General features: G+C 61.7%; 3 protein-coding genes across 3 annotated transcripts, besides 1 other annotated feature; all 3 read right to left on the bottom strand.

Annotated features, from left to right (window-relative positions):
- Positions 1–295: 295 nt before the first annotated feature.
- On the bottom strand, positions 296–6,760 carry LPMP_161200 (hypothetical protein; the record flags this gene model as incomplete). Its single annotated transcript, XM_010699346.1, has 1 exon — positions 296–6,760. One exon carries the CDS (start codon positions 6,758–6,760, stop codon positions 296–298), a length of 6,465 nt encoding a protein of 2,154 aa, XP_010697648.1.
- Positions 6,761–7,297: 537 nt separating this feature from the next.
- Positions 7,298–7,621: a repeat region.
- A 1,232-nt stretch (positions 7,622–8,853) lies between these two features.
- LPMP_161210 (small nuclear ribonucleoprotein, putative) lies at positions 8,854–9,300 on the bottom strand (the record flags this gene model as incomplete). Its single annotated transcript, XM_010699347.1, has 1 exon — positions 8,854–9,300. One exon carries the CDS (start codon positions 9,298–9,300, stop codon positions 8,854–8,856), a length of 447 nt encoding a protein of 148 aa, XP_010697649.1.
- Positions 9,301–10,725: 1,425 nt separating this feature from the next.
- On the bottom strand, positions 10,726–16,266 carry LPMP_161220 (hypothetical protein; the record flags this gene model as incomplete). The annotated part of the gene is made up of 1 exon (XM_010699348.1): positions 10,726–16,266. One exon carries the CDS (start codon positions 16,264–16,266, stop codon positions 10,726–10,728), a length of 5,541 nt encoding a protein of 1,846 aa, XP_010697650.1.
- Positions 16,267–16,930: the final 664 nt, after the last annotated feature.

The raw sequence follows: 16,930 nt of genomic DNA on the forward strand, positions 1-16,930 counted from the left end.
GAACGGCGGCAAAAGAGCTCCATAGGGAGACATATACATGCACGCCCAGCATGAGATGCAACGGACCTCGCGAGTCTTCAGGGAGCGAAAATGAGGGAACCGATGAAACGAAAAACAAATGAAGCGAGGCTCCGGGGTGAGGAGCAGCAGTCCGCCGCGACGATGGACGCGGTCATGTATCCTAGTCCTACACACGCTCTTGCTTGCCGCGTTTGACCCCCCTCCGAACTCAGCTGGATACCCTCTGACGAACATCCTCATCTCGACTTTGGTGGTCTCGCGTGTGTCTGCCGGCTTACTTTATGGATACATGAACGCGCTTCGCCAGCGCGCTCACCACAGGGTCGTCGCTGTGTTTTGCGCGCCACTGCTCGTAGTGGTTCGTCAAGAACCGAAAGATCGTCTTCACGGCTTGTCGCTGCGGAGATTTCTTCCTTGTCTTCTCTTCCCCACCGCAGTACGGCACCTCCAGCTGCTGCTGCTGCGCCTTCCCCAGCACCTCGTCTTTCGAAGCCTTGGCGCGATTGCCAGCACTACCCACCGGCCGTGGTGGCGGAATCGAGGCTTCAGCTTTGCGGTCCCCCACTGCAGCGCTGGTGATGCCGCTCGCAGCACCTGACGACGCGGCCGGCGGAGACAGGCTAGCGACAGTAGAGCGCTTGCCGCCGGCAGTCTTCGACTGAGTGCGGTGTAGGGAGCTGATGCGGCGAGCGCGGGGGCGTGGCCGTCGCGCCTCCTCCATCATTTCTTTGTAGTAGTAGTTTGTGGCAACGCAAATTTCGAAGCTCGGCACAAGCTCCGCCGCCAGTGAAGCAGCAGCGCTCCCGGTCAAGCTGCACATCTCACCGCTATTTTCGTCCGCTACAAACGCCGCGTCGGGGCCACCCTTGTTGCGACGCCAGGCCATCAGCGTCGACCGGCGCCTCACCAAGCCCTGTGCTGCGATGGAGGCGTTGCCCTGGTGCTCCGTGTGGAGCTCCTCGAGCGTGCCGAGGTAGTGGACGATGGCGTCGTAGAGAGCGTAGGCCTCGGCACTACAGAAGGGCTTCCCTTTCATACGAGTGCTGCCACTGTCTAGGCCCGCTGTGTTCGTCACTACGTAATCGACGCCATCGGCAAATCGAGCCGACTTCGGCTCTGCCGAGCTAGCGGAATTCGCGTTGTCGCGGCGCGACAGTTTCCTCCGCAGTAGTTGCTTCACCTGGGTGGTTGCGGTGGAAATGGGAAACTTGTACTCGCTGGAGTCCGGCATCATACCCCAAACCCAAATGCGCCGCAGGAAGACGTTGAACCCGCCGCGCGCCAGCACGTCCTGCACCGTGGCGCCCGCCTCCTTCGGCCTCCCGCTCGCTGTCGCCACTTCGCTGCGGTACTTGGCGCGCAGGAAGTCGGCGTAGTAGTAAAGAACGCCAGCCAGAACGCCGAACGAGCCGCCAGAGAATGTGAAGGACAAACCAGACTCGTCCATGCCAACGCGCTTTATTTCATGTAGTGCCTCCTTGGTGAAGCGAACGGGCTGCGGTGCAATGACGATGTCGTGTAGCGGACGCGGCGCTGGCAACGGCGGAAGAGGGTCGATCGTGTACTTGGTCGTCCCTGAGTCGTACAGCTTGCGACGCTGATTGCCATCACACACGTCCGACTGCGCGACGGCATTGTTGTACGTTTTCAAGAAGTCCCACGTGCCGCTGGTGGAGTGCGTGAGGCCGTCGGCGCAGCAGAACATGTTATCGCGTGAGATGGTCAGTAGCGACATCAGCATTGGTACCCAGTCCGTGTGGATCTCCTTCACGGGCACCTCCTCGGGGTACTGCCGCATCATCTTCAATGTGAGAAGCGAGAGGGCGACTTGATCGGGCCGCGTGTGGGGTAGGAAGATGGCGCCAAGCTGGATACTCTCCTCCAATCTCTCCAGCAGCTCACTGCGGGCGATAGAGACGAGGTAGTGCAGCTCATACAGCTCCGATTTGAGCACCCGCAGCTCGCGGTCCGCTACTTGCCACTCTCGCTCTCTATGCGGCACCTTCTCTTCCTCTGCGCCAGCCAAGGCAGCAGCTCTGTCAACTCTCTGGCGCACCGCCGTGCCGCTGTGGTTCTCATCACTGGCACTGTTCTCCCCGCTGTTGTCGTGGCACTCAGTTGCAGCTGCTTCCCTTGCCGCTGGTCGCTCGCGCAGGGGGCGCTGACGAGGATGGTTTGCGTCGTCCGGCGTGCTGCGGGGGTCGGCGGACGCGTTGCTGTCTGAGTCCCTGACGCGCCGCGGCTTTTCAGCCTCAGCAGCGTCGTCTGCGCGAGTGCCGCTGCCTGCCGTTCCTCCTTTAGCAGCAGCGTCACCGGGGCAGCTGCTTCTCAACAACGGCATCTCTTGCTGCTTCCCGCTCTGCACCAGCGAGGGGACGGCCAGCGCGTCGATGTCGACAGTGCCACTTTTGAACACGCGGAATGACGACAAGGACGTGTTGAGCGGAGAAGCAAAGCTGGCGTTTGTAATGCCGTTTCCATTAGCGTTGTCAATACCGTCGCCGAGCCCCGCCGCCGCCGCCGGCACTGCTGCTGCTGCCAGTGCTCGTCCATTCACCGCAGTACAGCTGTTGCCGACCATGCTGCCGTTCTGCGATGAATTGTCGTACGGGAGGCGCTCTGCGGCCTCCGAGGAGTCCTCCACAGACTTGTGCTTGAGTGACAGCACGGCAGGCAGCATAGCACTAGGGAGGAGCGGTGCAGGAAGGAGATCATTGGATGCCGAGGTGCTAGGGTGGTTCTTGACGTCGACACAGAAAGGGTACTTTGCGCACGGCATTGCCGGACTCAGCCCAGTAGGCAGCGGGGGGCTGCCCTGTACCTGTGCTACAGCCCTTGCACCTGCTTCACCGGAGGCGACACACCCGGGATCGCTGCTTGACACGGATGGCAGGAACTGCGGCGTCGGGCTGGAAATTCCACTGTTTCTCCTGTGGCTGTCACGGCTACTTCTGCGAGCGACCGAAGCGGAAGAGTTAAGGGAGGAGAGTCCGGCGTTGGTTGCTCCAGCGTTCGTCACCATGTGCGCCGCAGTGGACTGCGGTGTGCGAAAAATCTCTGGCAGCTGACGCGTCTGGCAAGCCGCGATCATCAGCTCCAGCTCTGGCGATAGTACGGCTCGAACGACGGGATCAAGCGGACCTTTGTAGTAGGTGTTGTACGACACACCGTGTGGGAGAACCTGGGTGGCGAGGGCAGCAGCGGAGGCGCTCATGAGCGTCACGGAGGCAAGAGAGAAACTGCATGTGCTCACTCTACCTCCCGTTGCCTCGACCTGCTGCTGCGAAACAAAGGACGCCGCCGCCTCCTCCTGTCCGGTGACGCCACCAGCGTGGAAGCTCAGGTTCGCCGGGGCGATCAGGTGTCCAGAGGCGACGCTGGCAGCGAGGGCGGCACTCGCTAGCTGTGTGCTGAGTAGCTGTAGTGAGGAGGCAATGCCCTCGTACCGCTGTAGATACAGAGAGAGAGGACGGGCCTTGATCGGCATGGAGAGGAGATTCATTACCCAGCGCTTGATGCCTTGGACCAGCTCAGACACCGGGCACCCGTCTATGAGCGACACAACGTCCAAGTACTTCATCCCACCAATCTGTCGATACGTGCCGCGCAAGAGGAAGTCGTCGTCATCGTAGTTCTGCCCTGTCCACCGACAGGAATCCACCAACGTCGTCGTCAAGCCACGGCCACCGACGCTGCGCCGCTGGTCGCTTGAGCCGAAGTGGGTGGGGCGCAGTCCCTTCAGCACCGCGTCGTCGTAGTCGCTTCTATGGTTGCCCCGACGATGCTGTCGTCGCCGGTGCCGGCGACTGCCATTACCGCTGCCGCGAGACAGCTGCAACCAGAGACTACGCCGGCGCCTGCCGCTAGACCGCAAGGCAAGGTCTACGTGGGAGCTACTGCTGTCGCTGCCGGTGCCACGATTGTCGCTCAATGAGTCATAATCCACCGCACTCGCATCCCTGGCGTAGTAGTCGAAACCGACGCCGCCTTCCTCCTCGTCTTCGTCGCCCAGCGCAGGTGTGCCCAACCAGCTAGCAGAGGCTTGGAACGTCATGTTCAGCCCGTTCGTGACGGAGGCGCGCTGCTGCCGGTGCCGACGGTTTGCCACGCGCGTCTCAGCGAGGACTACGTACAGGCCTTGGTGCCGCAGCTTGTCCCAGATGCGTGCCTTGATGTGGCGCAGCTTCTCAGCGCGTGAGTGGTGCACCACAGTGCGCGAGAAATGCTGCAGCGACGGTGCCGACGCCCTCGCCGTCGCTGACCCAGAGAAACCTGGGGGGTTTGTGGTGTCCGTATCATCTGGCTTGGCTCCTGCCTTACTGTACTCCTTCTGTGACGCACAGCCTACTCGCAGCAGCTCGTCAATCCACTCAGCGTCTTCATTTTCGCTGATCTTCTCCCGGTACTCCACCACCATCACACCACCGTAGCGGGCGGCAGTGATGCAGCCGACACCGTACGCCTGCCTTGACTGCGCGTTGGCAAGGTTGAGAGAGACGGCCTTGCGCCGGGTGAAGGCGGTGTGGAAGGCGGTGGGAACAAGCGAGCATTCGTACATGGGTACGGCAATGATGACGTACGCGTAGGGCAGCCACGACGCCGCTAGCGCGTCTGCCTCCATCGCTTCCTGCGCGTACTTTCCTGTGCGCCGCATTGTGGCTAGCAGAGATGAACTTGACCTCAAAGGCGGCTCCGTCTGCTGCGGGGACGCACTTGTGGTGCGCTTGCGTGGTTCGCTGAGTTTTCTGATTGGGCTGTGCTCAGATGAGGCATCTATGCTCTTCATGCTAGCGGACAGGTCCAACGCCGAGACTCTCGAGAAGGATGCATGCGGTTGCGGCGGCGCAGTGGTGGTTTCGATGGAGGGTGTCGCGCGCTCCTCCGACTGCGCTCTTGATAGCTGAGGAGTGCCTTGGGCCAGTTGCGGCTCCTTCTCTCCATCGACGTGTGGGTTCGCTGCCTCAGCCGCTGGGGAAGTGTCTGCCGTTGTAGTAGCAGCATGTGGCACACCCTCCGTCTCAGCGATGGAAGCGTCGCTGCGGTCTTCGATGACACTGGGCTTGCGCGAGGCATCCCTTGGTGGTGATGCCTGGCTGTCTACCAGGGCTGCGTTTAGTGGGGATGGCGGTGCTACCTCCGCAGGACTCTGACTACACGTGGTGAGCTCATCGCTGCTGTCGCAAGGTTGCTGAGGCCGCTGTGGTGCCGACGTTGAGTGCGCCGCCACGGAAGCGCGTAGGAGTGGGTACTCGTCATGACCAGACGCGCCCTCGACGTTCTCACCGTTGATGCAGTTGTGCCATCGCCCACCTTGCGGTTGTCTTTGACTGCGGCTGTCCCTGCAGGACGTTGAGAGGGTTTTCCATGTAGAGGAGAGTATCGGCGACGCCGCTGCCTTCCGCCTTGCTGCGCGCTGCTGCCGCCGCGCTTCGTACCGCGCTAACGACCGACGTAGGCGCTTCTGCTCATCCTGCAAGCTCACGTAGAGCCATCCGCCAAAGCACAACTCCGCACTCGGCGGCAGGGCCTGCAGTTCCATTGCCGTAATGCTCCCAATGACCACGGGTGGCCGGGTAGCTGCCACGCCGTCAATGTCACGGTCTTCAATGGGGTAATTGTTGGACGGGCTCAGAGGATCGACCGTCGCCCAGTCGCTTCCAGAGGAGATTGTATGCCGTGCCATGGAGGAGCCGAGGCGAAGGGTGGACACGTCATCCGCCTGCTCACTATCACTCCTGCGTATGGGTGAGCGCTTTACCCCACCAGTGCGCCTCCTGAGAGGGCTACCCAAGCCTCTCATGCGCGAGCGATCCCTATCAGTGGCCGCCACGCCGCTCGGTGTGACAAGCGGGGTGGACAGCGCACTCTGCTGCTGTTGATCCTGCCGGCTGTCCGCCACGGCTGACAGAGGTGCGTTACCCAGCCGTTTCGCGCGCGGCTCTGGCACAAAAGAGATGCGGTGGTACAGCCGGTGGGCCGGGGCACAGCGGAAGACAACACCGCCGTAGACCGAGAGCTCGTGGCGCTGGAGGTACGGGTGGTGGCTGTGAGCGATCCTCTCCAGTTCGATCGCGTCTTTCATCACCGTTCGTAGTGTTCCAGACTCAGCATTCTTCGTCTTCCCTGTGATGGCGGCAGTGATGAAGGCGTTGGCCATGGCAGACTCGGGGTCGCTGTTGGCCGGGTGGGGGCACCCGTGGCTGCTGGTGTGCCCTTGGCGCATCGTTGTCCGTGGGCTCCCGGCCCCTGGACAGCTTGTCGTTGATGTCTTGGCAGGCACGGAATTACCGGTTGGCGCCGGGGTCGGCTCAGGGTGCGCAGTTATGGGCAAACAGGTGTTCAAGTATGGAACCCGATCTGGATAGAGCAGAGGGACGTGGGTTGATGAGCTCCCGCCCACACTGGCACTGGCGAAGCTACACAGACCACCGTTTTCGATTCCGAGACTTCCTCCCAAGTCGGGCCGCGCTCCAGTTGGGTTTCCTGGAGCGGCCACCGGCGTCTTGGATGGGTCCACTGTAGTAGGGGCCACTGTCTTCTTTTCTTTGCACAGTGCGCGCACGGTGAAGCAGTGGTTATTGGTGTGCAGCGCCATCACTGGCCTCGATATCCCCATCCACCGACTTGCGAGGTACTCCTTAGCTTCATCGTCGCTGAGGGCGCTGTTCCAGCAGGCGCCAAGGAATTCCCGCTGGTAAGCTATCTGCTGCGCATGTGACTTTTGATTCGCGCAGCCCATGGCGCATTCCCGCTACGTCGCGTAGGTGTCTCGTGCGGGGTGGGGTTTCAGTCGACGTCTTCTTTTCGATGACTCAACGCATGCGCGAGGTGCGGGGGTCAGCCCCGTGAGCAAAGCACCGAGACGGTGAGGTCGTATGTGCTGATAGGGTGGTGGAACGAACGAAGGTGCAACGCAAGCACACCGTCAGATGGAGAAGCACAACTGAAGGCAGGGAGAGGGGCCCTGCGACGGCAGTAACGAGTTCACGCAGGCAGCACACAGGCCGCAAAGGATGTGTCTGTGCCTGTCTCTCTCTCTCTCTCTCTGTGTGTGTGTGATGGCTAAACGAGGAAGTGTCCGCGTCTGTGACCCTTTGCGCTTTTATGTCCGGTGCCGCGGGGGGGGGGGTGGAGGAGGGAGAGGGAAGGAGAGAGGACAACAGAGAAGGAGCGGAATAGAGGAGCGACAGCGACAAGAAGAGGGACTTGCGTGGCTTTTACTCTCGGCGATGCTCGTCGGGGATCGCTACTCGGCAAAAACAATCTTTTCCTCGCTTCAACGTGTCCACTCCCTGCCGCAGCGCAGGGAGGCCAACCCCTCGCTCGACCCTCCCCGTCCTGTCACAGCCGCTCCCATCGCGCGGTGCGAGGCAGCCGCAGGCCACCCCGACGCAACGCCATCCAGGGCATGGCCGCCAGCGTCACTAGCGATACATCGCTCCGACCTCCCCTACGACGCAGGTGCCCGGCCCTGTCACCGCCAGAGCTGGCTCAGCATTGGGAGAGATGGAGGGGGGGCTGTCGGGCACCCCCACCCGCAGAGCGGTGGGTGCTGGGTTGGTGGGATGCGGCGCGCTGAGGCGTCCGTCTGTCGTCAAGGGGGGGGAGGAGAGGCGAGATTTGCTATCACTCACTAAGCTGCAGTACACCTGTGCCCACACCTACCCATGTGCAGGCGAAGGCAACCAAAGAAGAACGGCGAGACGAGAGGAGAGGGGTGGGGCGGGGGGGTGTCTGGCGCTACAGCTAAGGTAGCGGTGCGTATATATGTGTGGCCCTCTTGCCCAAAGGTGCGATGTGTCTCTCTGCTTCTCTGAGTAATGTTGGCTGCCTCTCTCTCTGCGTGTTTTTGTTGGCCGCCACACGGGACGCACCTCTTCCTTTCCCTCCTTCTGTTGCCTTACCGCAGCATTGATTTCCACTCTCGCGCGGCTTACGCCCACACCGTGCTCGGAGAGGGAGAGAGGCCTGTGTAGAGAGCGAGGGAGACGGGAGAGGGTAAAAGAGGTGGGGGGGGGAGGGAGGGGGAGATGAGATGTGCGTCTCTGTCTGCGTCGTGTGAAAGGGGCCGTAGGAGATGCCAGATGGACCAGAATCTCCTATAAAGGCGGCTTTTACGATAGAGAGCGAGAGCGCGCATGTGCGCGCAAGGGGGGCGTGGGGGATGGTGGGGCGAAGGAAGCAGTGGGCGGCACTTTATTGGGATCTCGAGCGCTCTTCCCTTTTCACACCAGCACGTACCGCCCCTCTCCTTCCCTCATATTCTCTCACTATGCTCCGCCCTGCGTTGTGTGGTGTTTAGGTGGCCACTTGGGAGGTGGAGAGAAACGACCAGCAGTGTCTATCAGGATCCTCACACGCACTCCTCCAGCCCCGCGGTTAACATGAGACAAGCACACTGGCATAGCATCTTGAGAGCTAGCACGCGTGCGTGTGAGTGAATCGGTTGAAGGAATGCGTAACGGAGGGGATTAGGGGAGCGGAGACTGGCTTCCAAAGACGAAGGCGTGGGGATCCATGTGGTACAATGCACAGAGTTCACACCGCATTCTTTCTCTCCCCTCTCACTCACCCTACTTCCTCGCCCCCCCCCCCCCTCCCCCTTGGCGCTCGTCATCACTCGTCCAATGGGTGTCGTTCGCTTCTCCCCCCCCCCTGTAGGCAGAGAGTGAGTCAGTCAAACCCACAACCCACGCGTGCACTCGCACGCACACCTACAACGAATTTCTTCCCCAGGGGCAGCCATTGCCGAGAATCTGTTCGACATGCCTCCACCAAAGAACTCCTTAACCGCTCTGTGTGAGTGGCTCTCTTTCTCTTTCACAAGCGCCTTTACACGGAAGGCTTCACCTGCTCCGCGGCTACCAGCACCTCACCGTAGCTCGTGCCGCCGTCTTTGGCCTCGTGGATGAAGTCCAAGTAACGAATACAGGCGCCACGCACAACGATGCTCTGGATGCACCGCAGGGCGATGGGGCTCACTTCTACGGCATCCTCCGCCTTGCGTGCCGCCAAGCCGTGGACCACGCCAGCAGAGCTGTTGCTCTTGCCTGGCGTCGCGAGTGAGCGCGTCGCTGGGGCGTCCGCGCCCGGATGGCCATGCTGACGGCGCACTGCAGTGAATGTGATGGCGTCTACCTTCATGTTCATGGTGGCCGCATCCATCTCCAGCAGGCGCCCCACCACTATCGTGCCGTTGGTAAGCTCCACACGGACGAGGGCGTGCAGCGCCGGTCCCCTTGCCAGGACGCCAGGGAGTGTCGTGGCAGATGCACTCATGCTCTCTCTCCCTGTGCGCGCGCGCGTGTGTGTGTGTGTGTCAGCTCACACGCCTTGCTGGGATGCTGGCCGAAAATAAAATGTGGCGGGGTTCCTCTGCAGATGTTTCGCCCCTCCCCTCTCTGTCGACCTGGGAAGGGACAGGCGGTTGTGGAGGGGGAGGGGAGAGGGCGGAATCACGAGAGCAGAGGTACAAGCAGGGGGAGAAGTAGAGATGGAGAGAGAGGGGGGACGGTAGAGGCAGGTCGCACTCAAGTGCATTGCGGTTGAGCAGAAACAGAAATGAAGGAGGGAGGGGGTGGGTGGGTAGGGGTCGCTTCGGAGCACCATGTGTCGAAGGGTGAAGCCACGTTGCTGACGCTGCAACAATGACATATGCGTGCAGTGCGGAGACCCTCCCCGCCATCGACCCCGCCACCCCTAGCCGCACACCACGTAAGGGCGCCGCCACCGAGAAACAGGGCGGGAAGGCGGAGACGTAGAGGAAAACACCAAAGGAAGGGAAGGGGCAATGGTGGCGCAGCATCACCAGCCGCCTGCCCCCTTCTCACTGCACCCATCGCTGCACAGGACGTTCTGCAGTTGCGCCCTGGTCCACACGGCTCCAGGCGTGGCCGTGTGCGTCTGTTTGTCTGCCTCCCTCTCATGCACTGCGTAAGAGAGCGGGGGCCTCGCGCTTTACCCCCCTTTTACTGGTTTGCTCACCGCGGTGACCAGCCCCCCCCCCTCCCTCCCCCGCGCGCGCATGGCTGGCGGGCGGCACCGTAGGGCTCCAAAAAAGTTGGTGGTGTGCACACTGAGGCGCGACAGTTAACGTGCGTAGGAAAAACACGAGAAGACAGGCGCGCCTCATACAACGACGAGGTCGAAGGCGAAGACGGGGGGGGGGGCCGGCAGCGGCGACGAGAACACAGCCGGGCCCAAGCGAATAAACAAGCAAACGAGAAATGAGAGCGACGAGAGAGAGAGAGAGGGAGGGAAGGGCAAAGGAGACGTGGTGTGCTGAGCCCTTTAACAGACCCACAGGCACATATACTGCCGCCTCCTGCCCCCCCGTTTCGCTCTCAGTCTCTGTCTTACTGTCTCTCTTGACATGCGCTTCCGTACGTTGTGCGTGTGCGTGCAACGAAATGGAGCAGAATCAAGAGTGAGAGAAGGGATGGAAAGAAGCGTGCCATCGTGAGCCTCTGTCAACTGTACATGTCTGTGTGTGTGTGTGTGTAAATGTGGATGGCATATGCTGGCTGTTGGTGTTACATCAGAGATATGGCATTCTGCCAGTTCTGCAGGACCGGATGGATGTTGCAGTGCGAGAGATGAAGCAGAGTGGTCGAGGAAGACGCGCGACAGTGAGCAGCAGTGCAAGTAAAGGGGCCCCGCTCTCCCAACTCTACCTCTCACCACCGCCCTTCCTACGTCATCTGCCTACTCTAGCTGAACCAGAACGCGAGTTTGGAGAAACAAATCGAGCTTTATCTCGAGCGGCACTGCTGGATCAGGTGCGGCGTAGGTTGCGACGGCACACAATAAATGCAGGAACTCGGCAAAGAACAGCACAGCCCCTTCGCGCGCCCCGTCGGCCACTACGCGGTCAAAGCAATGACGCACTCCCATTTCAGAGAGGCGAGCTTCGCGGTGCCACTCGAGCTCCTTCGCCATTGCCTGCACATCATTCCAGCGCAGCACACTCACGATGCCCACGTCACGCAGGGTGGCTGGCACCGCACTGGTGTTTCCCTTTGCACTTGAAATAGACCCAGAGTGCGACCTGATGCTCCTGGGGAGCCTTCGCTGGCTGAAGTGTGACTCAATGGGCAACTCGTCCGACTCCTTCCCAAGCGCTGGCCCCGTCCCCGTGGCAGTGCTGCCGCGTCCGCTGTAAGTCGCAAGCGCGGTCGAGAATGGCGGCGGCAGCGCCGCACGCACGCCGCGGCTCTCACATGGTCGCTGATACATGTTGAACACCGTCAGTAGCGCGTCGTGATGCTGCGCAAGCAGCTGGAGAACTGGCTTGCACCAAAAGGCACGCTGCGCCGCGACAATCCAGCGGTTCGCGCCTAGCAGACGTGGTAGCAGCAGTCCACCCAAGAATGTATTCAAGTACGGGAGGCAGAGCTGACTCGCGTAGTCGACAGCCTCATACTGGACGTGGTCGCTGGAGGCGCTGGTCCGGCGCTGTTGTTGCTGTGAAGAGGTACACGATGCGGTGGTGAAGGCTGCGGAGCTGCTGCAGGAAGATGGAGCCGCGCCGGAGAGTGGGGAGTCGCTTGGAGCGTCCTTGAGACTTCCCGTGACACGCCGACTGCCATCCTCGCCCGCCTTCGCCCGATCCAGTGCCTCTTCTTCTGCTATCAACGGTTGCTGCTGCTGCTGGCACTGCCATGCGTGAGCAAGACGAATGACGAGTTTCACGAACTGCACGTAGTTGACGCATACAGCGCCGGTGTCGGCGCGCAGGTCAACGTGGTGGTCATCGCGCAGCACTCGGGCGTAGCACGGGATGGGGCGGCCCTTGCAGCTCACTGACGTTACGTCTGCACGTCTGGTGCGCCGCGAAAAAAATGTGCGGTCTGGCGAGCCGAAGGGGGGCCCTCCCGGTGCCGGTGAGGCCGTGGGGCCGCTACCGCCCGGCATCGACGAGAGCTGCCGCTGCACCGCAGTGGGCGCGACTGCACCTTGTGTTACCTGCTCGATGAGGCTGAATACAGCTGGACGATGCAGAGTTGCGGAGAGCGGTGGTGACGGGATAGCCAGCGACATCGACACCGATGATGCTCCTCGCTTCGAGGACGCACCCGACAGGCGCGGCGCGTTGCCGGCAAGTCCCGTGAGGCATAGAAGACCCCACACGGTGTTGCCTGTGATGTATGCGTCTCCACCTCCATCATCGTCGTTTTGGGCGTTTCTGCTTTGAGTGGGGGCATTGTTGGCCCCCTCGACGTCAGCACGCAGCTGCGCCAGGGGAAGGGCGTACTGATGGAAGAGAAGGTGCAGCGACGGTGCGTACCGCTCGACGACGCCGATCACGTCCACATAACTCTGCATTGTGTGCTCTGGTGAGTGGCCCAAGAGGTCAATGAACTCTGTCAGCGAGATCCGCTGGAGCAGCCCCGCCACGCGCTCTTGCTCGATAATGCTGAGGGCGTCGACCGAGCAGGTGGCGACACGGATGGCATCGTGCAAGGCACTAAAGGAAAGTGCGATCCACTGTGCTTGGCGTTGAACGTGTGCCAGCCAGCCACGGTGGCTGTGCGGCGGGTGTGACCACTCTTCGTATAGGTTGTGCTTCGTTCCCTCATGCGCCGCGGCCGTCAAGACAGGGAGGTCCGTCCACTTGCCTTTGATGGACAGCGGCGTCAGTTGCTGCCTGCGGTTCGTGGTCCAGTTCGTATAGTAGCGCATGAGGGCTGCTATGAACACCAACAGAGTGCCGCGCGACCTCCTGAAAAGCTGCTCGGCCGTGACGACGCACGCAGTGTTCGTGAGCTGCTCGTACGTGTCAACGACGACGCGGCACACCTGCAGCAGATTTTCCCGTGTGGCGGAGGTGAGACGGTGCATTATGGAGACGCCAGAGACTGACACGCTGGCGAGGGCGTTGCTGGTGCCGCCAGACTTCGACGGAGTCGGTGGTCGGCGCTCTCCGTGGGAGGCACTTGCTGCTGCTGTTGCTGCAGCAGTACTACGACCATCATCGATGCTAGCCAGTACCTCTTCTTCTTTTCGGAGGAGCGCGCGGCACTCATCGAGGACGACTCTGTCAGTAAGTTCGATGGTGCGCACGAGGTCCCACGATGGGCCTGCGGGTGTGGTAGCGTCGCCATTGTCCGTCAGAGACGTATCCTCCGCGCTGGTGATCGTCACCGACGTTGTTGTGGTGGTGATGTGGACGTTGTACCCGTCGCGGCCGACCATTGCCGATCTATCCTGTGCCCCGCTGCAGGCCCGCATCAGCAAGAGAATCATATGCAGCGGCACCAGAACAGTGTCCGACGCTGCGATCGATCGCGTGGTTGGTGCCGACCCCTCTGCGGTGGTAGGGGTGAGTAGCACCTCGAGGCCGGTGGAGGGGCCGCGCGTAGCTTCCGTCTTATTTGTGTTGCTCCCTCCAGCTAAAGAGGGCGTGCACGGTGATGGGGATGTGGTGCTCTTGCCGCGGGGACCGATTTTCTCCTCGGGCGTCCGGCTTGTGGTGAGATCCTTCGCATTGCCTTCGATCGCCGCCTCGATGACATCGTCGCCACTCTCCTCCTCTTCTTCGTCAGGGAAGAAGGAGACGTACTCGGCCTGCACCGTGGCGACACATGCCTTAGCCCACCGCAGCAGCGTCGGCAGCGCCACCAGCGTGTGCGGCGGATGCCGGACAATCGGGTCGCCGCTTGCCTCGCAAAACGACGAGGTCGCTGCAGAGCGGGCCAGGCCGTCCGGCGACACGCTCAGCGACAACGTCGAGGACTGCTGGTCACCAACGCCGGAGGCGGAGCTCACCGCTGCAGAGAGGCCGTTCAAGGCGTCCGCTTCGTTCGGCACTGGCGGCGCATCAGACAGCAGCAGCGAGCGCAGCATGAGCGACCCAACACGGTCCATCTCGCGGACCTGCTGGAGCAGCTGTTTGTACGCCTGCTCCCGCTGTACGATGCGCCCCTCCATGGCGTCGCGCTCCTCGTCTTGGCGATGCAGAGTGCGCTGAAGGAGTGCGCTGGAGGCCTGCATTGCGGCTGACTCGTTCTCCAGTCGCTCAATGCCGGAACGCTTCACCGCCAGGAGGGACTTCGCCAAGCTGTCAGCCTCAGCGATCTGCAGTGTCAGCGCAGCGTAGCCGCGCCAGCGTCGTAAAGCGATACGCCCCCGCTCACTGGTCCAACGCTGCGCCCAGCGGGTGCGCTGGCGCTGTTCCTGCACCCGTCGCTCTTGACACAGGCACTCCCACGCGCGCAGCACCGCACGCATCAGCCAGCGCATCCAGTGGCGGTGCATGCACTCGAGCAGACGTGGTACACTGCGCTGATGCAGCTCACGAGACCGCACATCGTAGGCAAGCGCCACGGTTGTTCGTGCCGCGTCGTAGTGCGCGGCAACGTACGTCATTCGTGTGAAGCACGGATACAGAAGCTCGTACAACCCTTTGGCATCGCTATGGCCGTTGCCTGTAAGGCAAGATGAACGGCTGCCGTGGTGCAACTCAATGCTTGGCCACGAGGTCGACCCACGCCCCGCCACGTCAGGTGGCAACCAAGCAGCGGCAGCCGCCGTCCCCCCGTCATCCCCACCACCGTCCTCTTGCACCACCTCCAGCGCGTAGAGGAGTTCATCGTCTTGCACACTGCCGCCCAGCATGGCGCGGTTGGTGGGTGTGTCAGAGACGAATGTGAAATCGAGCAGCATGTGGATGTACGGACTGAGACTCTGCTGGTGCCGCGGGAGGCCGTCGAGGAGGGAGCTGAGGAGGTACGCCGCGACAACGGCGCGCTCGCAGAGGGGGCGGAGATGCCCCCCTCTGGCACCGCCGCCGCCGCCCTCGCCTTCGTCGAGCATGTCCGGGCTAAAGTGGTCCAACACGCCGCCGCCAGTGCTATGACCGCCAAAAGGCCCGGCTGTTGTGGTGATGCCTAGCAGACGCTCTATCAGCAAGCGCGCAACGTGCTTGCCTCGCTCACCACAAATGCGCTCGCTGTCCAGCAGCGGCTTCCACTGCGCCACCGACACAGCTAGGGCGGTGTGGCCTGTGGTGATGCCCACTGTCCTCGCTTTAACGCTCCTCGGAGAAGTTGCTGTATACCCAGCGAGCTCCGTTGTGGATACGAAGGGCGCCGTTGTTGAACGTGCTTGCCGCCCGTGACCTCGGCGGGGCTCGGGCATGTTGACACCGTGTCCTGTGGTGGGAGCCACCGCCACATGCGTGCCCCTTGTCCAACCACACAGACGCTGCTGCAGACTTGTCAGCGAAGCTAAGGTGATTTCACCTTCATCCGATGGAGAAGCAGTGTCACTCAGTCGACTGCCATTAGAGTGCTGACCGGCAATGCGTATTGGCGTCCCAGTGACAGCTCCATGCCCAAGGATGGTGGCAGTGGCGGCGGTCGCGTTGAAGAACAGCGGTGAAGACAGAGCTACCTGAGCCTGGGAAGAGGGGTGGTAGTGGCCCTTGCACAGCGTCCTCCCCAACGTAGACGCAGAGCCACGAACGTTTTCTTTCGACTCAGAAGAGTGCGAGGTGGACTTCAACACCGATTCCCGCGTCAAGCACCTCGTCTGTGTAACAATGCCGTCTCTCTCCTCTTTGTGCGCCGACCTCTCAGCACTTGTCAGCGGCAGCAGGCGGCGGTGCCGCGCCGTTGCCAGCACACTCGTCCGCGCCCCTGCACTGTCTCGTCGCAGAGACAGGAGCGTCTTAAGCGACAGCGCTGCGGCGGGCGCGGCTACGGTGCGCTGAGTGTGTGACTGAGACGGCATTCGTGCCGTGAGGGCGTGCGTGCGGAGCGGCGCAACAGCTGCTGCGGCGGCCGATGATGCAAGAGCGGCACGCGTCTTCTGGGAAAAGAAGGAACGGTTGAGCCCTAGCATGGCAGTTGGAGAGGGCGGCGTCGCCGTTGGTGTCTCTACCCGTCTCCACGACGGCGAGTCTGAGCGGGATGTCGACGAGGAAGCCTGTGCCAGCGATCCTAGCGTCGGCGTAGAGCGCATCTCTGTGGTTGCGTCGGCCAAGGGTAGTGCAGAGGTGCACTCGTTCTGTGGGCGTCGTACACCCTTCACGGTCTCCGAGTAGTTAGATGCAAGGGTCACACCGGCGCCGGTGCCATCGTGGGCACCCCACGGCAACTGCTCGTTATGAATCTCGTAATCTGAAGAAAGCGAGAGGACTTGTGACAGCCACGGCGACGGCAGTGATGGGGTGCGAGCCGAGCTTGCCGCCTCGCCGAGCTTGACGTGAATGGGAGGCAGCGGCGGCGTAATGCTGGGCTGCATTCTGGCGCGTGTGTGTCAGAGTGAGGGAGGGGGAGTCAAGTGGCGCAAGGGGGGAAAGAAGCGTGCGGCGTCCACCTTGAGGTGCACCAACAGCCACAGAGACGCGCAAACGTGGAGGAGGTGACTACTGTGCGAGTGTGTGTCTTCCTGCACGTGAGGGTGTGTGCGTCGAGGTGCACGATCGTCTCATCATGCGCAGCGAGGCGTGCAGATGAGAGCCAGAGAGAGAGAAGTGCAGGAGGAGGAGGAGGGGGGGGGGCACTGAAGGAAGAACACAAATACCCAGCGAGAGAGAGCGAGAGAGAGACAGACAGACAGAGCAATTCGTAAGCGAAGCGCATCACCTGCGGTACGGGGTGGCAGTGGAGCGGCAAGCGGCAAGCGGGCCTCTTTGTATGTTGATGCGCGAACGGGCTGCTGGAATAGATGCACGAATGCGGTCTTTAGCAATCGCACTCGAAGAGCCGTCACCCCATTGCCAAGCTGGGCTCTTTTTCTCTTACAGCAAGATTTCCATCTTCCCACAGAGACATCCATAGGGGCACAGACACAAATGAGGTCCTCCCCACACGCATCCAGCAGCGAACATCGAGGCCTACGGCGAAGAGGGAGAGAGGGCTGTGGTGGAGCACGCTGGCCAATGACTGCACACATAGTAGACACA

Source organism: Leishmania panamensis (genome assembly GCF_000755165.1).
Source record: "Leishmania panamensis strain MHOM/PA/94/PSC-1 chromosome 16 sequence".
NCBI lineage: Eukaryota > Euglenozoa > Kinetoplastea > Trypanosomatida > Trypanosomatidae > Leishmania > Leishmania panamensis.